The following is a 20,654-nucleotide window of genomic DNA, read 5'->3' as shown; positions in this document are numbered from 1 at the left end:
TGACTAAAAGTTCAAAGTTTTAATGCAAATTTGGACATTGTTGGGGAAAATCAAAGGTTGGCCGTAAAGCCACGCCCCTTCCAGGTGGGGACCAGGTCACGCCCCCAGGTTCCGACGCAGTCCAGCTCTCCCGCTGGTCCTCAAGGCCACGCCCCCACTCTCCGATTGGCTGTCGCATTTGAGCGGGTCAGAAGCTGGACTGGAGCAACGTGACCCTCAGTGGCCACGCCCCCTCCTCTTGAGTCTGGGCGGGAGGGGCGTTCCCGGAGTCCCACGTGGGCTCCCAGTGGGCGGGGCCTCCACCACGCCCACTACCACCGCGCGAGAATCCCGCGGAATCGGAATTAGCCATCGGAGAGCATCTTGGGTGAGAGGTCACCTGGAGTGTGGGGTCCGAAGGAGGCGGCGGCGCCGGGGGGAGAGGCTCTCCTCGGGAGTCCACATTTCCATCTGGAGAGGCTGCGTGGGGGATGAGCATGGCAAACTTTGGGACTTAGTCCCCCTCTCTCAGACCCAAGAGACAAGGACTCAGCTTTCCTCCCTCAAACCCAGAGTCCCCGCCACAGCCCTCCTCTCTCAGACCAGGGAGTTTGACCCTCAGGCTATTTCAGGTGCCATCCCCCCAGCCTCCATCTCCCCTCTCCCTAATGCCCTCATCCTGGTCCCTCTTGCCTGGGATTTGGAACTTCCAATTCTTGCCACGACTAAGAATTCCCAGAGCCCCCCCACCTCTCACAGAGCCTAAGAGCCCGTGCCTCAAGCTCACCCTTCCCTAAAACCCAGGAGTCCAGATCCGCCATCCCTCACCTGTCATCATTCTGTGCCACTGCGACGCCTCAGTGGCCAGGGCTTGGGAGAGGCTAAGGACCCGCTCCCGGTGGCCTTCGGAAGTTGGCAAGTAAGGGGTAGTGTTCCTAGGACTAGACGAAAGAGAAGATGGGGAGCAGGTATGGTGGGGGCGCCTGTTCTGGGAGTTGCAGTCCATAATACATGTCCCCAAAGAACTTTCCACACAACCCCGGTGTATTATGGGATGTTTAGTCCAATCAATTTTACAGGAATTGGGTTTGATACCGCCAAGAGACTTCTTGAAACTGCAGTTCTCATTGTGTATCCAGGGCTTCCTGTGTTGTTTCAGATGCCCCAGAAACTCAAGAGGCTCTAAAAGTTTTGCCACTTGCAATTCAGTACTCAGAAGACTCTCATGACAGTGCTACTCACCTCCCCTTTTGCAAACAGATTTCCCGTTCCCTTCATCCACCCTCTAGTTCCTTACCTACTCCAGGACCCTGAGCTTCTCAGCCATTTTGCAGCTCCTAGGACAGACTGGAAAGGAATTGTGGCATTAGATTCCTGGCCTGGAAACCCCACTTCTCATTTTGAGGCTGAAGTAGAGGAAGCACGAAGAGGTTATGAAATCCGATGGGCTTGATGTGGTGGTGCGCGCCTGTAATCCCAGCAGCTCAAAAGGCCGAGGCAGGAGGATCACAAGTTCAAAGCCAGCCTCAGCAGTTTATCAAGGCCCTAAGCAACTTAGTGAGACACTGTCTCTAAGTAAAATATTTTAAAAAGGGCTGGGGATATTGCTCAGTGGTAAATTGCCCCTGGGTTCAATCCCTAGTACTCAAAAAAAAAAAAAAGTCTCTTTACTACCCCACCCCTCACCCCCTAACCTAGGCCACTCACCTTTTGCTCCAGGTCCGCCTGGCGTCTGGCTGGGGACAGTGTCCTCCCTAGAGTGAGCAGCCCCGGGGAGGTGGAGCGTGGGAGAGGCCGTCCACACTCCTGGTTCCTGCGAATACGCTCCAGCTGTTCCTGAGCACTCATCCGTGGCCGGGTTGTGGGGACCTGGGGAGAGGAGAAGTACCCTATGCCCCAACCTTGGGCCTCCTCCTTCTTCTTCCTGACCTCCTGGCCTGTGGTCTGACCTTTGCCAGTAAGTTCACCACAGCACTTAGAGGGGTCTTTCTACACCCAGAGATGACACTCTCTCTCCCCTGCTCAAGCCTCCTGTGGCACCCATACAGCCAGCAAAGGCTTTTGAGGCCCTGTGTGGCCTAGCCCCCACCCACCTCTCATAGGGTTACAAGGCAGACCTAAGGGGGCCCATATATGCTCCATCTCCTGCCCTATGGAAGCCCAAAGCCCCAGCAGGGGGTGTCCCAGACACATCAAGCTTCTTCCCTTTCTAGTCCATGGGACTTGAGTTGCTTCTCTGAACTCTGGCAACTGAATTGTCAAGATTATTTTGGGACAATCTCAGGATTTAATGATGCTTTCTTGACCTCTATGTTTCTTTTGTTCTCAAAACCAGAGGGAATGGGCTGTGTTCAGTGATAGAGCCTTTGCTAAACATGTACATACCCTGGTTTCCATCCCAGCAAATATAGAAATATTTGGTGAAGGAACGAACAGATGAATGAATAAAGAACTTGCTATTTTCAGCCCTTTAGAGACATTCATCTCTTTTAATCCTCTAGGTGGCAGAAATTGCAATTAGCTTCATTTTACAGATGAAAAATAGAGGCACAGAGAAGTTTAATCTGACCTAAAGCCACACAGCTTAGGAGTGGTAGAGACAAATTTGGTCCCAATGCTCTGAATAAATCATGTGCTTTCTGCTTTGAGTGTGGCTTTGAGATTCTCCTCTCCCAGCTGTTTCCCCAGGATTTGGGAGTCTGTGGTCGTTAGATCACAGAGTGACAAGGCAGACCTAAGGGGGGCCCATATATGGCCTACCTTGGTTCCCAGTTGCGGAGAAGTGGGGCGGCGACCCTCAGGACTAGAAGCCCGGGAGACCCTTGGAGATCCAAGACCTGGCAGGACAAGGGACTTGGTGAGGTTAGAACACAAGGAAACTCCCACTCCAGCAGGATGCTCACCTGAGCGAGGGCTGGCAAGGTCTCTGTCACCTCCAGGGGGCCGCCCCCAGTCAGCCTCAGGGGACCGAGGGGAGCTCAGTTCCAAGGACTCAGGCAAACTCTGGAGGGATCAGAAAAGGAGAATAATTATTATTGTCATCATTATTATTTTTTTTTTTTTTTGGTACTGGGATTGAATTCAGGGGCACTCAACCACTGAGCTACATCCCCAGCCCTTTTTTGTAATTTTTTAAAGTTGTCAATGGACCTTTATTTATTTATATGTGATGCTGAGAATTGAACCCAGTACCTCACACATGCTAGGCAAGTTGCTGAGGGCCATTACCAAGTAGGAATGACGCATCGAAATTTCCTTGCCAGCGTACCCCATGTTAATTTCGCTGTTGACATTGCATGTGTGTTTGAGAAAGGTGACCCTACTCAAGGACGAGGGTGGATCCAGGATTAGGGTGTATCCTGCAGTTGAGGAAGTATAGTATCCCGGTCCTTGGGTTTAGGGCGTTCCCAGTTTAAGACCTTGGGTTTTAGGGAAGTTCATGTTGAGGATTATTGCTGCTGGAAATAGGGCGTTCCTGCTGCCTGAGCTCCCGTTGAGTTCTCGTGTGAGATTCAGAGAGTATTATGGGAAAAAAAAGCCTCGTGAAGTAGGTGAATTGGGTGGCAGGAGAACTGGGATTGCCCCAGAACGTGTGTGGAGGCCAGTGTGAGTTCGGGAATAAAGAATTGCTGTTTGAATCTACAAAGCTGTGTGGTGGCTCGTGATTCTGTGCCCAGCCAAGACTGCGGCAGCAAGTGCTCTACCACTGAGCCATACCCCCAGCCCCTTTCTGTATTTTATTAAAAGACAGGGTCTCACTGAGTCACTTAGTGCCTCGTTCCAGCTTTGAACTCTCAATCCTCCTGCCTCAGCCTCCTGAGCTGCTGGGATTACAGGCATGTGCCACCGTGCCCAGTATCTCAAAGAGAGTAGAGCTGGGTTCTGAACCCAGGTCTTCTGGATTCATGGTCTGAAAGTCAGTCGCTCTAACCCAGCTATGACAATAATTGTCCCGGCTTCTGGGGGGCCAAGTCTCTCCACCTTGAGGATTAAGATTAGTGGTGTCTAGTAAGTGCTTTTTTATTTTTTTTACTTTTTAAAGTTGTAAATGAATACAATACCTTTATTTATTTATTTTTATGTGGTACGAGGATCAAACCCAGTGCCTTACACTTGCTAGGCAAGTGCTCTACCATTGAGCCATTGAGCCTCAACCTCAGTCCTAGTAAATCCTTTTTTTTTTAAGAGAGGTGAGAGAGAGAGAGAGAGAGAGAGAATTTTTTTAATATTTATATTTTAGTCCTCGGCGGACACAACATCTTTGTTTGTATGTGGTGCTGAGGATCGAACCCGGGCTGCACACATGCCAGGCGAGCGTGCTACTGCTTGAGCCACATCCCAGCCCCTAGTAAATCCTTTTTAACAAATGTCTTTCCTCATGCCTGTAATCCCAGGCACTTGGGAGGCTAAGACAGGAGGATTGCAAGTTCAAGGCCAGCCTCAGCAACTTAATGAACCCTCTTTCAAAATAAAAAATAAAAGGGCTGGGGATGGGCTGGTGTTGTGGCTCCGTGGTAGAGCACTTGTCTAGCATGTGTAAGGCACTGGGTTCGATTCTTAGCACCATGTACAAATAAATAAAATAAAGGTCCATTGACAACTAAAAAGTATTAAAAAAAAAAAAGGCTGAGGATGTGGCTCAGTGACAATGCTTTGTCACAATATGTAACTATCCACATAACATTTATATGTCTTAGGTATTGTAAGTCACCTGGAGATGGTTTTAACTACATAGGAGGATGTGCATACATCATATGCAAATACCACATCATTTTCTACAAGGGGCTAGAGCACTGAAAGATTTTGGTCTCCACAAGGGATCCTGGAACTAACCCTGCAGATACCCAGGGGCATCTATATAACAAACAAGGAAAGAAGGGCTCTCAGAGTTTAAGGTATCTGCCTGAAGTTCGTTAAGTGACCAAGGGAGAAGAAAAGAGGTGGTTGGGGGAACAGGTTGGACCAGGGACATAGGAGACAGAAGCGGAGTCTCACCTCCCTCTCTGAGGACTCCTCGCCTTGGAGTGCAGGGGATGGGGAGTCAGGCTCAGCGTGGGGGAGTGGTTTCTGAGGGCTACCCAAACCAGCCAGCGTGTCTTCTACCATCCACAGCTGCTGCTGAGCTGATGCTCTGTCCTGGGGGATGGAAAGGATTAGTTACTCCAAGTTGGGAAAATGCAAGGAGGGTTACAGCTGATGGGAATGTGAGAGTGTGAAAGCAGCTTGGCCATGTTTATGCAATCAGGTCCCTCCTCCCAGTATGGAAATCCAATTTTTTTACATTTATTATTGGTTGTTCAAAACATTACAAAGCTCTTGACATATGGAAATCCAATTTAATAGAGAGGATTGTCTTTCTGTACTGCTCTGCAGTACTGCTTCTATCCTGAATAGATGCCATAAATATATGGAAGTCTGTTTCTGAACACCTGATTCTAGTCCTATGGTGTATTTTTCTAATCTAGTGGTGATGCAACATGAATCATCTTATTAACTATTACTTTATCCTCAGACTTGACATAACAGTTGTGTTGGTCCTTGAGCTTTGTTCTTGGAGATTGTCTTGGCTATTCCTAGCCTTCTGTTCTTTCAGATACAATTTAGGACCAGTTTATCAATCTGCACAGAGAAACCTTCCAAATTTGTACCAGGATTGTAGATCCCCATTGGGGAAAGAGACACCACATGTTCATACTAGTGTCTTTCCTATCCATGAACATGGTAAATCTCTCTATTTCTATAGACCTTTGCTTTTTCTTAATTATGTTTTGTGGTTTTCAAAGTAGATGCCTTGCATATCTTTCACTAGATTTATTCTTAGGTATTCAATTTTTTCATGTTATTTTGAACTCCTGTTTTCAACATTCCTTTTATAATTGTTTGGCATGAGTAAATAAAAAGACAATGATTTTTGCACATTAACCTTTTATTTTAGTGACCTATTTATAGACATATCATATCATCTGAAAATAAAATACTCTTTTACTATATTTTTCTTGTTCATTATTTATTTATTTTTTGGTGCCAGGGATTGAACTCAGGGGCACTTAATCACTGAGCCACATCCCAGCCCTTTTTTGAATTTTATTTAGAGACAGGGTCTCACTGAGTTGTTTTGCACCTGGCTAAGTTGCTGAGGCTGGCTTTGAACCATGATCCTCCTGCCTCAGCCTCTGGAGCAGCCACCCTCTGTTTATTTTTTGATACTGGGAATCGAACCCAGGGGCACTTTACCACTGAACCATATCCCCAGGCCTTTTTTATTTTGAGGCAAGGGACTTGCTAAATTGCTTAGGGTCTCACTAAGTTGCCAAGGCTGGCCTTGCATTTGGCATGCTCCTGCCTCTGCCTCCCCAGGGTGGGCCATGCAGGTCGACATACATGTCTCTTATTAGATCAGATAAGTTTCCTTCTGTTCCTATTTTAGTGAGAGCTTCTGTTATGAGTAGCGGGGGGAACTCTGATAAATATTTTCCAGATTTTATGAAGATGATCATGTGGTTTTTCTCCTTTGTTTTGTTCAGTGTGGCAAAATATACAGAGTGATTTTCAAAGGTTCAACTACCCTTCTATTCCTGTAATAAATGCAGCTTGGAAGTCATGTATTGTTCTTTTATATATTGCTGGTGCTGAGCCAGATTTAACTCCAGTGGGCAGGAGAAGAGGTAAGGGGCGGGTTTTAGGATGAGATGGGAGGGGCTTAGCGTGAAGAGGGTGGAGCAAATCTATGAGAACGCATTTAATACAATAAGTCGATGTTTTTAACTAAAAATGTATTAATTATAGCTGAGTGCATAGTCAGAGAATAAAGAAATGAGTCTGAGGCGAAGCGTTGGGGCTTATATTTTTAGAAGCAGGGCTTAAATTAAGGGGTTGGGTTTAGAATTGGAAACTCCATAGGATAAATTTAACCGCCACATTCAAGAAGCAGGGTGCCAGACATGAACTTGCCAGAGGGAGACGGGGCTGAGGGTGGTGTTTTGGCAGAGGGGCGGGGCTTCCACAGGAGAGGAGAGATTTAGAACCAGAGAGGGGACTGGATCGGAATCTGAAAACCGGTTTTAACTACAATAAGGGGCTTAGACTGGAGGGTTGGGGCGGGGCTTGGACTCTGGACGGAGGGGGGGGGCGGTGCTTAAATGATGAAAGGGTTTGCGGCAGATCTTGGAGGGGAGAGTGGTGTTTAGGGGGTAGGAGGGGAGGTACCTGGGGAGACCCGAGGTGCAGCAGGTATTCGAGGGTCTCTCTTAAGGTGCCCAGTTCCTGCTCCAGACCACTGTACGTGTCCCAGACCCGCTCTCGCTCCTCAGGTTCCAGAAAGGGAGAGACAAGGTTAGCATCCCCACCCGCCAGATCTTTCCCCATTTTCCCCAGTTGAGGAGGAGGAGGAGGAGGAACGGAGGCCTGGGCCCCGGGGGCTCTGGGGTCAGAAGGACCACAATCCCCATGGGCCTTACCTCTTGGACTACCAGGAACCCCAGAGTCTATATGGATCCTGCAATTTCAATGAGCTGCTAGTGTAGACCAAAAACCAGTGTTTTCTGGATTCCTGAGTTACTAGTGCACTCTCTTAGCATGGTGGAATCTACAGATCTAATGGATTCCTGAGACAGTCAAGACCACAACACCTATGCTCATGGGGCAGCAGAAAACTCCTAGCCAATAATAATAATGATAGTAATAATAATAATAATAATAATGACTAACACGTATAGAGCATGCTCAGTATGCACCCCTTTCATTCCTGTGAGGCAGTACTATTTTTGCCTCCACTTTAGAGATATTTAAATATTTAAAAATGTTTCTCTATTGTTTACAACTAATAATAATTATAGCTAACACTTAAATATTGCTTGCCAAGTACCAGGTACTTTACTAAGTGTTAAATGTGCATTCATTTACATAAGTTAATGTAATCCTCACAATGACTCTATGAAGTAAGTGCAGAGGATGGAACCCAGGGCCTCACAAGGCTAGACAACGGCTCTGCTACAGAGCTATGTCCCCGGCCCAGTAAATAATATTTTTATCATTCTAGAGTTGACATAGGAGGTAACTAAAGTCCAGAGGGTTTCATAGCTTTTCTAAGGTCACAAAACCCCTGTGGGAGGCAGCTCACCTAATGCCAGGAAACTATATCAAAATCAGCTCTGTGATGGAGACTCCAGATTCAATCCTCAACATTAAAAAAAAAAAAGTCACCCCCTTAAGCTGCTAAATTAAGTTCTTCTGTTGCTGGCTGCTTGCCCTTTGCCCTTTACAATGATCAAGATCACTGGTTTAAAGTTGGGGTGATGGAATTCTCAAGAATTATGTGCCTGTGAGCCCTCACATTCTCTGGTAACCGCCTGCACAGTTCTGGGCCTCCTGGTAGGGAGGAGTACCCCTTTCCCCACGCTCACCTGGGTCAGGTGACAAAGGGCAGCTCTCACACTGACCAGCCGGTCCTGCAGCAGGCGCTGGCGACCCCAGGCCTTCCCAGGGCCCACAGCCTCCCTGCCTGCCTGACCCAACTGCTGCCGGGTCAACTCCAGGGCGGCCTCTAGCTGCTCCTGTAGAGAGGGGAAGGTGGTCAGACCTGGGAAGCCACACCTGGCCCCAGAGTGAGAGGCATCCCCCCAAATCCTCGCCATCTAACAGCATCCTGGCTCCCAGTCAGAAAGTGGTAAGGGCAGTTGAAGAGGCCAGTCAGAGGCCCCTGCCCCGCCGGCACCTTCTCCTCCTGCCTCTGGTCTATGTCCTCCTGCAGCCTCCTCAGGAGCCGGTCCTGCCCACACAACTTGGTCAAGAGAGTCTGGAAAAAGAGAAAAGGGACTCTTTATGTGTCCTGTCTGCCTCTCCCACTCCACAAACTATCTAGAACATTCTCTGTATAACTCAAGGAACTCAGCAGGGGTTGGATCAGGAGAACTTACATCTGTCTCCAGGCTTTGGTGGAAGTTTGAGTCCAAGGGGGGACCTGGCTAAGAAGAAGAAAAGTCAAGGGTCAAAGGCAAGTCCTTAAGGTAACTCAACCCCATGCCAAGACGTGTCTCCACCAACAGACACCCCTCTTCTGTTAGCTTGCTGCTAAGCTTTAGCAAATCTTTTAACAGGAGCTTAAAGCCTGTTTTTCCTAAAAGCACTGATTCTTCACTTGGGCCAAAAGACCAACAAGTAACCAAAAACAGGATAAAAGCTTGGCATCTGTGCCTCCATGTTGCATCTGCCTCCTTTCACTACCTTCAACTTGAACTCTGTACATAACCAAAGTAAGAGTAATTTGGATATTTCCAAGATTTACAAAGACATCATAATCAACAGGCTGTCAACTACCTATTCCAGACAACCAAAATGGCACCTCAGAGTCTTCAATCATTGCCCCAAATCTGAAGGAGGGCCCATTATCAACCTAACTAACTCCAACTTGTCTTTCTGATTTTTTTCTTTCTCTGAGTCACCACCAAGTCCAGGTCTAGTAGAAAAAGATCTTGTGATAAGAGTCAAAACTAAACCCCCAAAACTTTCTTATCTCTGACAAAGCTCCCTATGAGCTATGCTGATGCTGACATCATGTTCAAGCAGACCACTGGCCACTGGCTCACAGAGACTGTCCCAACCTTGCCTTGTTCCTTTCCTATGCAACCCCAAGACTACAAGTGACACCTTGAAGACAGGTGCTATTTTTTTTTAAGTTGTAGATGGACACAATACTTTCATTTTTATGTGATGTTGAGGATTGAACCCAGGGCCTCATGCATGCTAGGCAAGCGCTCTACCTCTGAGCCACAACCCCAGCCCTATTTTTTGTCTTTTAATAGAGAAATTTTAGATGTTTTCTATATGACTGAGAATAAAACAAAGGTCTCATTAGTAGTGCTACAGTTTAACATAGTATCAAAGATCCTGGCTGATGCTATCAGAAAAGGAAAGGGAAATAAAAGGAGAAGTGAGGAGAGGAAGGAGAAAGAATCTTCATCATCTACAGATGAAATGCTCATTTACCCAAAGGAACCAAGAGAATTGAGACGTGACTGGGAAAGAAAGAGAACTCAGCAATGCTGCTGGACGTGAGTCGAAGCTGAAAAAACCCATAACATTTGCTGTAACTCAGCAAGTACAAAGTGTCTAGCAAAATAAGGGATCATTTAATAGGTATAAAAATAACCAGAAGAATTCAAAGCAGGACCTTGAAGAGATATTTGCACACTTAGGTTCATTTCACATGACTCATAACAGCTAAAAGATAGAAGCAAACCAAGTGTCCATCAGTGGATGGATGGAAGACTCAATGTGGTGTATATACACATGCAATCGACTGTTGTTCAACTTTAAAAAAGAAGGAGTGGCTGGGCACAGTGGGGCATGCCGGCAATCCCAGCAGCTCAGAGGGCTGAGGCAGGAAGATTGTGAGTTCAAAGCCAGCCTCACCAACTTAGTGAGGCCCTAAGCACCTTAGCAAGACCCTGTCTCTAAATATAATATAAAAAAGGACTGGGGATATGGCTTAGTGATTAATTGCCCCTGGGTTCAATTCCAGCACTTTGAAAAAAAAATTAAAATTCAAAATAAACAAAAGTAGTGAATTGGTCAATTTTATTTGCATTTTTTCCCACAATAAAAAAATTATATAAATAAAATGACTTTTTAAAAACAATTACCAAGAATTGAGAAATTACCCTAAGTGAGATGACACAGGATCTCTCTGCTGGACACTTTAAAACTTGAATAAAAGATCCTGATGATTATCTGAATGAACAGATTATCTGAATGAACACTCCCTTATCTGTGACCTTCACTATTATGAAGAAGATGGGTCCTCCCTAATCTATTTATAAATTCAGCATAACCCCAACAAAAATACCAGTTGGGAGTTCTGAGAAACCCAGTAATGAACATGGGCTTTCCTGGGGTTGTGATCTATATGATAAGGCTCTAAAGATATTTTTTAATGAGGAAGATGGAGATTTGGGGTTGTCACCAAAGCAAATAAATGGACCAATGGGGCAGAATTAACAGACAACAATCCATGTACAGATGACAAAGGTGGCTTCATGAGTCAATGACAAAAAAATGGATCCTTAGATCCAAGGTTCCACAAAAGCTGGCTTCCTGGGGGCCAGGAATGCACTTGGACTCCTATCTCAACAGGGCCTGTTACTCCAGAATGCTCTTCCTGAGCAACTGCATCCAGACACAACGTGCCTCGTTGCTGGGGAGTGACTCCTAGACCCCGAAAACCCAGAACCCTGACTTTGCTAAATTTCACTTTAGGGTTTGTCCCCCAAAGCCACAATAAGGCACAGGCTTGGGCCCCCAAGCTGTGCTACTGCCCTCATTCACTTCCCAACCCTGCCCCAAGTGCCACAGAAGAGCAGAAGACCAGACATCAGGCTTCATTCCTGGCCGAGGAGCAGGGCTGCTCATGGTCTACAAGAAGCTTTGCAAAGGTCCCAGAGCTAGGGACTCCGCTGTACCCAGACCCAGACGAGAGCTGGCCTCAACTACAGCTTGACTGCTAAATATCCTCCCCACTGGACACGATGCCCACACCAATACCTCAGTCTTGCTGGCAGAAAAGATGTCATCTATGCTACTGGGGCAAAGAAGGGGACAGCAGTGCCTCAAATCTGTGCAGCTCTGCCTGGACCTGTTACTTAAGAAATTCTTAATGGGGTGGTGCATGCCTGTAATCCTAGAGGATCAGGAGGCTGAGGCAGAGGTTAAAGCCAGCCTCAGGAAAAGCAAAGCGCTAAGCAACTCAGTGAGACCCTGTCTCTAAATAAAATACAAAATAGGGCTGGGATGTGGCTCAGTAGTTGAATGCCCCTGAGTTCAATAACTGGTACAAAAAAATAAAAAAAAAATATGTATATAAAATTTTAAAAGACTGGGAGGGGCTGCATTTGTGGCTCAGTGGTAATGCGCTTGCCTAGCACTGTGAGACACTAAGTTTGATCCTTAGCACCACATAAAAATAAGTAAATAAAATAAAGGTAAAAAAAAAAAAAAAAAAAAAAGACTAAGAATCCCAGGGGCTGAGGAGGCTGAGACAGGAGGATCATGAATTCAAAGCCAGCCTCAGCAACTTAGTGAGGCTCTAACAACTCAGGGAGACTCTGTCTCAAAATTTAAAAATAAATAAATAAATAAAACACCAAAAGACTGGGGATGTAGCTCAGTGGTAGAGCACCTCTGGGTTTAATTTGCAGTACCAGGGGCAGAGGGTGTGGGGGACCCAAAGATATGTACAAGTCCTAACCCTGGGAACCTGAGAATGTGACCTTATTTGTGAATAGGGTGTTTCCAGATGTAAGTGTTGAATAAAAATTATAGGAGGCCTTTGTTTTGAACAAGGCTCCTCCACTGGGCCCTGAGATGAGGCTGAAACCAAAATGGAGTCTCTCACATTAAAATTCCAAGTCATGGACTTGGGGAAATGACACATGCCAGTAATCCTAGCAACTCCGGAGGCTTACGCAGGAGAATTACAAGTTAAAGCCTGGCCTCAGCAACTTATAAGACCTTGTCTCAAAAAAGAAAATTTAAAAGACTGGGGATGTGGCCCAGTGGTTAAGTACCCACGGGTTCAATCCCTGGTACCAATGAATAAATAAACAATTAAAGTCACTAAGATTGCTAAACTGTTGTAATTTTGTTCTTTGATGTAAGTTCCAATGATGTCTGGTATCCTCACACAAGGAGATAGACACAGACAAGGGCTAAAGATGTAGCTTGGGGATAGAGCACCTGCCTTGCCTGGGGAGGCCCTGGGTTCAATCCCCAGAACTTCAAAAAGAAACGCAGACTACCACACAGGAAGATAGCCACATGATGACGGAGGCAGACACTGGGGGGATGTAGTCCAAGAACAGAAGGGGTTTGGGGCAGCATGAGATACCAGGAGAGAGGCAAGAGGAAGCAGGGCCCTGAATAAGCTGGACACCTTGACTTCTCAGGTTTCTGCCTCCAGACCAGTGAGAAAACAAATTTAGTTGTTTTCCCACACAGCTTGCTACAGCTTCAGGAGGTGACATTCCTTATGGCAAAGAAGGCAAGGGACAGGGCTCTGGTAGATTCAGGTGCCCCAAGATACCTACCAGTAAAACCATAGAGGCCCGGGTTCCAGGGGGTCTTGGGGGGAGCTGGAGATAGGTGGAGGAGCCAGATGGGGCCTGGGAAGAATATTGAAATAGAGATATTTAGAAATTGCCGTATCTGTCAGGCTGGGGGGCACCTCCTTGTCAGTCCAGTGATTCCACAGGCTGGGGCATAAGGACTGAAAATCCCAGGTCAGCCTGGGCAATTTACCAAGATCCTATTTTAAAATAAAAATAAAAGGGGCTGGAAGGTTGGGCTGGGGTTGTGGCTGAGCAGCAGAGCGCTCACCTAGCATGTGCAAGGTCCTGGGTTTGATCCTCTGCACCACATAAAAATAAATAAATAAAATAAGGGTATTGTGCTCAACTACAACTAAAAAGGTGGGGGGGGGCTGAAAGGGCTGGAGGTGTAGCTCAGTGGTAGAGCATCCCTGGGTTCAAACACTAGTATGGAAAAAAAAAAAGTGGCCTATCTTTTTTTTTTTTTTTAAAGAGAGAGGAGAGGGGGAGAGAGAGAGAGAATTTATTTATTTATTTATTTTAGTTCTCAGCGGACACAACATTTTTGTTTGTATGTGGTGCTGAGGATCGAACCTGGGCCGCACGCATGCCAGGCGAGCGCGCTACTGCTTGAGCCACATCCCCAGCCCCAAAGTGGCATATCTTAGCAACAAAAGTCAAGAGGGTATGTCCAGAATTTTCACTGAGCTATAACCCCAGCCTTTTTTATTTATTTTTTTATTTTTGAGACAGCATCTCCCTAAGTTGTTTAGGGCCTCACTAAATTAAATTGCTGAGGCTGGCCTCAAATTTGAGATCCTCCTGCCTCAGCTTCCCAAATCGCTGGGATTACAGGCCTGGCAGAGTATTCTGGACTACAAACTCCCTAGTACTTAAGGAGCAAAGACCTGAGATCAGGAAGAAGGACCGTTGTGAGGTATGATGGGAGACGGGAGTCCACTCTCCCTCCTCACAGCTTGGTCCTGCTATTATGGAGTACAATTCCCATTATACCCAAGGGACATGGCCTGGAGTCCGGGAGGGGCTGTGAGGCCTGATGGGAGTTATAGTCCCCAACCCTCACCTCTCCTCTCCGTGGTCTAGGTTCTTGACTCCAGTGCTGGGGACTCCTGGGGGGCTTTCCTCCGCCAGCGTCGGAGGAGGGTCCTCGGCGAGGAGTGGGGGGACGTGATAGAGTCTGTCGCTGGGGGCCCCAATCCAGAGGAGGCCTGACATCGATGCGACTCAAGGGGGTGTGAGGTCGGGCAGGGAGCGCTGCGTCTCCCGAGGAGGGAGGGGGTCGCCGCGCAGGAGCAGAGCGGGGACGCGGAAGGCTCAGAGGGGAGGGCGGGCGAGACAGGGGCGTGAACAGGCTGTGGGGGAAGAGAATGCGGGAGCACTCTACTGGACCCACACCCCCTCCCCTGTCCGCCCCACTCTTCAAGACAGCCTCAAGGTCATCGCCCCTCACTGTCTCACTCTCCCTCTAGAGTCCAACCCTCCTGCATTGGGCAGATCCTGAACAATTTCTCCTTGACAACTTCTCCTTAAAACTTCTTCCCGACGGGTTGTGACTCCCAGGAACCCCAGCAACTCACCGCCACTCCAGTACCAAGTGACAAGCCACGCCCCTAACCTGTTCCGGCCCCGCCCTTCCATTAAGCCACGCCCCCTCGTAGCTCAGTCCTACTCACTCGGGACTCCTAGTCCGCCGAATCCGGGGTCCAGACTGGAGGTCGGCTGTGGGGCTGGGAGTGAGCAGCCCAGGTCGGCCATGACCTCTAGAGAACCGAGCCATCTCTGGTGATTCTGAGATGCGCCCCTCTTCCCCTCTGCTCACCTCCGGAGGACCCCCGGGGCCGCCAGGGCCCTCCCCACGCTGGGGACTTGCGGGTGTCCTGGGTCGCCCACTGGCGAATGGGCACAGAAAGAAACATTACTTCTTTGAACCTCATTACAGCCCAATTCTCTTTTCACAGCAACCCACCCCAAAACGGGAACTGTGCACTATAAACCAGTGTCCCCCCTTTGCAGGTGAGGAAACTGAGGTCCCTAAAATAGAAGTGACCTGTACCGGGCCACCGAGCCCATTCAGGCAACAGGTCCAGGGAGTCACGTGTCCGGCCTAAGCGTTGGGACAGGCTGGGTCCGGGCCTAAGAGACAACCTGACATTTTAAAAATATCTGGCCTTGTCTTTTCGCTGATATGGTTTAGGTGTTAGCCTCAGAGAACCGAGACTTCTGAAGGAGTCCATCAGAGAGAGGTGCAGATAATTCGTGGGGCGGAGCTGAGAATGTCTACTAGATCCCCTGATTGGAGGGTCAACTGGGAGGGGCAGGGCGTGGCAAGATTGTGGGCGGAGACTAGGAGAAAAGCCGTTTGCTGATTGGAAGAACCCTAAATTCCCTGGAGGCTGGGCCTGAAAGGTGAAGCCTTAGATGGAAGGCTAGTGATTAGACATTCATGCGGCAGGCCCATGGAGGATGATTAGACAGGGATGTAGGCTGGACCTCCACTCACCAATCATCCCCTTCCGCGCGGGAGGCCCGGCCCAAGGCCCGCAGCCAGCCCCGCAGGTCTTCTAAAGTGTCAGCCGCCAGGACGTAGGTCCTCATGCCCGGATGCTCTGCCTGTGGGAGGAGAAGGCTTGGAACCCAGACCCCCGGGCTGTCAAAAAAAGGAGGATGCCAGGGACCCTGGGCAGGACCTTTCAAGTCCAGTAAGCATGCTCCAGTGTATGTCCAACCCCATGCCTCCTGTTCCTATCAACTAGTAATCATGGAGGATGGGCGGACTCACCGTGAAGGTGAAGCGCCGCCCTCGGAGTGCTCCGGGCCCATCTGGCCTAATACTGTAGCTGGGGAGCAGGACACTGCCCAGGACACTCTCCTCGCGGCTGTCTGCAATGAGAGGGCTAGAGTCAAGGATCACATGGATCAGGAGGCCAAGGGCTAGAGGGAAGCACGGGTGGGAAAGGGCCTTCCAGCTGGCGCACTGACCCTTGTAATAGAAGAGGCAATGGCCAGAGAGGACGAACCAGCGACGTTTCCAAAGCCGTAGTCCGGAGCTATCCTGCGGAGAGAGATGGGAGAAAGGCCGTGGGTAGAGAGAAAGGAGAAAGTAGGTGGACACTGACCACAGAGACAGAGACTCAGAGAGAACTGAGAAGGGGACAGAGACACAAAGAGAGGGGAGGGACAGAGATGCAAGTTTAATGTAATAGATTTAGATGGAGAGCTGGAGGCCGTGTTCACACTGCTGGATCTGTGTTGGACTCTAAGCTCCCCCAGTTTCACATTATCCCTTTACACTAGTCTTTTCCCCCAGGACCTTCACGTTTTTTCATCTGTCAGTTGGGGATTGAGGAGTTTTAGGGAGGTTTGGATGAGACGGTATACCTCATCTCATGGGGGCAGGGGCTTTATATTTAGAGACTTGGTCCAATTATTTTGAAGCCTAAGACATAGAGAGGCTAGGAAGGTGGCACTGTGTCTTCTCATCGCCTCTCCCTGAACCATTCCACAGGCTCCAACCTCAGGCCCTTCTCCCCATCAACCTATTCCACAGACTCCAGCATGATCTTGTAAAATTCTGAACCAGATCATGTGAGTTCCCTTTTCAAAATCAACTTACCATCCCACTTAGCATAAAGCTCATTTTCCTTACCCTACTTTACTAGTTTTCAGGGAGTTTCAAACCTGAGGACCAGAAAAGAATGTTCAAAAACAGATTCCTGGGTCCCAGCCCAGATCCTGATTCAGCAGAGCTGGGGTGAAACCTGATCATTTGCATTTGTAACCAGGTATACAGCCCCCAGTATCCTTTTTTCTTCACACACTGATGCTACCTGTTTATGAAGCCAGCCCCGGATGTGCACGGGCAGGTTGGGATCCCTTTGGAGTGCATTGTTCCTCTTCCCAAAGGCATGGACCTTGTTTACTGCCCGAGTGGGCTTCTAAGGAGAGAAGAGGGACAGAATGAATAGGTCTCAGGATGGTATGAAATGGGCAACCCTAGGGCCTCACTCCACTGCCCTTAGAAATCAGCTCAAGGAGGGGTGAGCTGGGAGGTCAGAATTGGCGGGTGTTCATAGTGCAGAGTTGAGACACTCTTGATGGGAGGGAGGTGTTCAGAGGCAAGGAAGAGGGAAGAGGCTGTGGCACAGGAATTTGGGAACCAAGGGCCCACTGTCAAGAAGAGCATGCCCTTGGCCACCAGAGTCAGGGATGTGAACCTTTGGGATCTGAACTGGGACTATTAACTATAAGGTCCCCATAAGCAGGAGGAATTTCCATGCTGAGTCCCTGGTGAATTAAAGGTGGAAGAATGCTGTTATGTCAGAGAATGACATCCCTCAGCAATGAAGTCCAAGGTAAAGAGGAGGCTCCAAATCCTTCCAGTCTGCTCAGTTGGGGGTCACCTTTCCTGATACACAAGCATTTATAGCCAGATTGTTGCAGGGCACCCCTCCCTGGAAGTGGTGCTGACCAAGGCTAGGATCAAATCTCTGGGCTCTGAATATGGGAAACTGGATATGGCAGAAGGAAAAGGAAATGGGGTCCTCACTGGCTGGCATTATTTGGAGTGAGAGCATCTTGGGTGAGAGCATCCAGGGGATCTTATTGTCAGAGAAGGGTCTTTCCTTACTGGGTTTCATGGGTAAATTGGGTAGAAATCCCCAGTCCTCATCAAGAGTAGCTATTATACCTCAGTTCCTAGTGGGGCCTGGGGTGGATGGTGAAATTGCTCTCTGGCTTAGAATTAGGAAAATAGGAGGGGTGGGGACAAGAGTTGGAAGTGTCTTCACATTCTCAGCTGCAGCTGGTGGGCAATGTAGGACCTTTCCAGGTCTCGCATACCCATGGCTAAGGATCCTTGTCCTTAACCACTGGAATCCCTAAGGTGGTACAGAACCCAGGGCTAGGAAAGGAGACAGGCAGCCCAGACCCCCACCTTCTTCCCCATCCCCACTGGGAAGCTCAGACCTGGGTGCTCAAGCTGCTGCGGGAAGAGATGGTAGAGACGCTGCTGGCCAGGCTGAGGCTGCTCCGAGGTCGCCCCTCCTCCATCAAGGACTTGGGGAGAGAGAGAAAGGGGCTGTGTCTCGGCAGCTGACCCAGCTAGGGACAGAGACAGGGTCAGGGGCTTGGAGGTCGGAGGAGGCTGAGGAGAAAGAGCCTGTTGTTTTGAGATTGGGGGGCTGGGGGAGACCATGGCCCGGGATTGCATACCAAGAGCAATGCCAAGAGAGGTGGGCGGCACTGGCAGCTGCGAGGAGGGGGCAGCTGTCTGCAGCCCAGTCAGAGAATAGGGGTTCCTTTATTCCTGCCCACTGAGCTCTGGCCAGGAATGTGACCCTCTCTGTGCTTAGGGACCCCATTCTCTGCCTCCTTCCTGCTACCTGTCTCCTACACCAGTCCAAACCATCCGGACCAGCTCCCCAAGCCCAGTGCACATTCCTGGGAATGTGCACTGGGCAGCCCCTCCCAGCACAGGCAGGAAACTTACCCGGCTTTGGGGTCCCAGTGACAGGGGGAGAGGACAGAGAAGTCGAGGGGCACCCAGTCACTGTCTCCCACCTCCTCTCTCTCCTTACCTGGTCGCTGCCACTCTTTTTGTCTCTTTGTCTTCTGTCTTGTTCTCTCTCAATCAATACCCCTCTTTTTCCTCTCTCCTTCTCACACCTCTACGTCTTTTAGACCCTCCCCACAGTCTTACCTTCTGTCTGTCTGATTCTCCAGTCGCTGACTCTTTCAGTTTCCCCCACAATCCTTCTGTTTCTGTCCAAATCTTTTTCTGTTTCCTCCTAAATTTTTTCTCTCTCTCTTTCCCTTTCTCGCTCTTTCTCTGTCTTCCTCTCACTCAGTCTCTTCCTCCTCTCTCTCTCTCTCTCTCTCTCTCTCTCTCTCTCTCTCTCTCTCGCCCTCCACGTCTGCTGTTTCCTCCCTTTCCCTATCGGGTTCTCCTCCTTCCTTTCTCTCTTCCTCCCTCTCCCAGTTTCTCTTTCCTCTCTGCTGGTCTTTCCCTCCCTCTGCCAGCCGCCCACGCTGCTGCCTCCCCTCCCAGTCCTGGCTGTCCCCGCCCCTTCTGGCCTCCCCACCACAGCCTGACCCCTGGCTCAGCTGCCCCCACTTCTGAGGGGAGGAGCTGCTCCCCCGGACTCCTAGGTCCCCTAAGGGTTGTGGTGTGGACTCCTCAAATGTTTGCAGCTAAGACCTGAACCTCAGGGACCCTAGTGGGTTTGTTGTACTCTGGAGCCACTGGCACCCTCAGGGAGAGGACTTGGGTCTTGCAAGGGGAGGGGGCTCAGGTTCCTGAAACCCTGGGAGAATTGCAGTAGGAATCCAGACTCCCAGGTGCCTGAAAATATGTGTTAGGAGTCAGAACTCCTGAATTCTGATGAGCCAGGGGTTTTGAATTGGCTGGGTCTGGGCTGGTCATTCCCCCAGAGAGGAGGAAGTCCCTGATTCCTGGGTTCTGGCTAGGGCAGGGTCAAGCGGCCACTTTCAAACCTCTACCTCAGATCCAGGTGAGAATTCTGTTCTTCATCGAGGACAACCCCTTCAGGAGGGAGACATGGGTTCTGGGCACATTTTGAGAAGCAAGACTGTGGACCAGAACAGCTGGGTGTGGTGGCATATGACTGTACTATCAGCAACTTGAGTCTAAGGCAGGAGGATTGCAAGTTGAGAGGCCAGTTGAGGCAACTTAGGGAGACTCTGTCTCATAATAAAAAAATAAAATAAAATAAAAAGGGCTTGGAAGCTCAGTGATAAAGCACTCCTGGGTGTTTCAATCCCCAGTACCTAAATATATATATATATATATATATATATATATATATATATATATATATATATACACACACACACACACACACACACACACACACAAACTAGAGGTGGAGTGTGGCTTAGTGGTAGAGTATTGGCCTAACATGTGCAAGGTCCTGGGTGGGTTCCATCCCTAGTGCGTGCTCACACATGTCTGTGCGCGCGCGCGCACACACACACACACACACACACACACACACAAAGGTTATGGATCAGATAGGAAAGAGGGCTGGGGATTGGAACCCTGAACCTTGAACTTGTAGCAGAACTCCCCCTCCCACAAGGAGTGCCACCCAGGTACAATTTCAGTTTCCTAAGCAGAGCTTTTGCCCAAGTTTGCAGCAGTGAAACTCAAGAAAGTCGTCTTCTGTCTGTTGTGAGGGAAGGAGCCTGAGCTCTTGCTGTAGCAGCCATTCACCATACTTTGTGGAGCACTTTCAATGTATCAGGCACTGTTGTCGCCACTGAGAAGAAAGCAGTGAGCCAAGCAGTTGCCTGCCTTCATGATGCTTACATTCTTGTTCCCATTTGCAGTCAATCTGGACTCTGCTGTGATCACCTTGAGCAAAAGATTTCATTTCCAGCCCTCAGTTTCCTTATCTGTGAATTGGGAATACTATCCTGTCCCCAATTCCTCAGGCTGTGGAGGAATTCGACTAGATGTGAAGGTGGGAAACTCTAGACTAACACCTGCAGGTTAAATTGCGGTGGGAAAGCACGTGCTGGAGTAGAGGCAGATCGCCTGCTTGCAGCTTAGGCGGA

General features: G+C 48.8%; 1 protein-coding gene across 5 annotated transcripts; it reads right to left on the bottom strand.

Moving 5' to 3' along the window:
* Positions 1–4: 4 nt before the first annotated feature.
* Positions 5–19,061, bottom strand: PLEKHA4 (pleckstrin homology domain containing A4). Of its 5 annotated transcripts, XM_081274280.1 has the most exons (21): positions 18,778–19,059; positions 18,045–18,134; positions 16,907–17,014; positions 16,059–16,131; positions 15,859–15,959; positions 15,580–15,689; positions 14,753–14,968; positions 14,143–14,431; positions 13,059–13,133; positions 8,895–8,942; positions 8,693–8,773; positions 8,382–8,531; positions 7,186–7,284; positions 4,975–5,115; positions 2,883–2,982; positions 2,740–2,816; positions 1,687–1,848; positions 1,277–1,326; positions 808–920; positions 380–459; positions 5–199 (listed from the first exon to the last, which is right to left on the bottom strand). In XM_081274280.1, the coding sequence occupies exons 2-21, from the start codon at positions 18,126–18,128 to the stop codon at positions 188–190; spliced, it is 2,169 nt and encodes a 722-aa protein (XP_081130406.1). In that variant the 5' UTR covers positions 18,129–18,134; positions 18,778–19,059; the 3' UTR covers positions 5–187. The 5 variants fall into 5 exon arrangements, 4 of the variants coding, with proteins under 4 accessions (XP_081130406.1, XP_081130404.1, XP_081130403.1 ...); XM_081274278.1 differs by having other exon boundaries at positions 5–459; positions 18,656–19,061; XM_081274277.1 differs by having other exon boundaries at positions 5–459; positions 18,778–19,061.
* Between the last annotated feature and the right edge of the window lie 1,593 nt (positions 19,062–20,654).

This window comes from Spermophilus citellus (genome assembly GCF_964194105.1).
Source record: "Spermophilus citellus genome assembly, chromosome: 18".
In the NCBI taxonomy this organism is placed as follows: Eukaryota; Metazoa; Chordata; class Mammalia; order Rodentia; family Sciuridae; genus Spermophilus; species Spermophilus citellus.
The sequence above is the reverse complement of the archived record's forward strand: the minus strand, read 5'-3'. Positions and strand labels throughout refer to the sequence as shown.

What these genes read in the sequence shown, in the direction of transcription:
- PLEKHA4 (XM_081274278.1), bottom strand. Translation starts at nt 18,128, where the DNA reads ATGGAGGAGGGGCGACCTCGGAGCAGCCTCAGCCTGGCCAGCAGCGTC. An exon ending in GCAGCAGCTTGAGCACCCAG is followed by an intron (nt 17,015 to 18,044) that starts GTCTGAGCTTCC and finishes TTCTCTCCTTAG; the next exon opens with AAGCCCACTCGGGCAGTAAA. An exon ending in ACCAAAGCCTGGAGACAGAT is followed by an intron (nt 8,774 to 8,894) that starts GTAAGTTCTCCT and finishes CTCTTTTTCCAG; the next exon opens with ACTCTCTTGACCAAGTTGTG.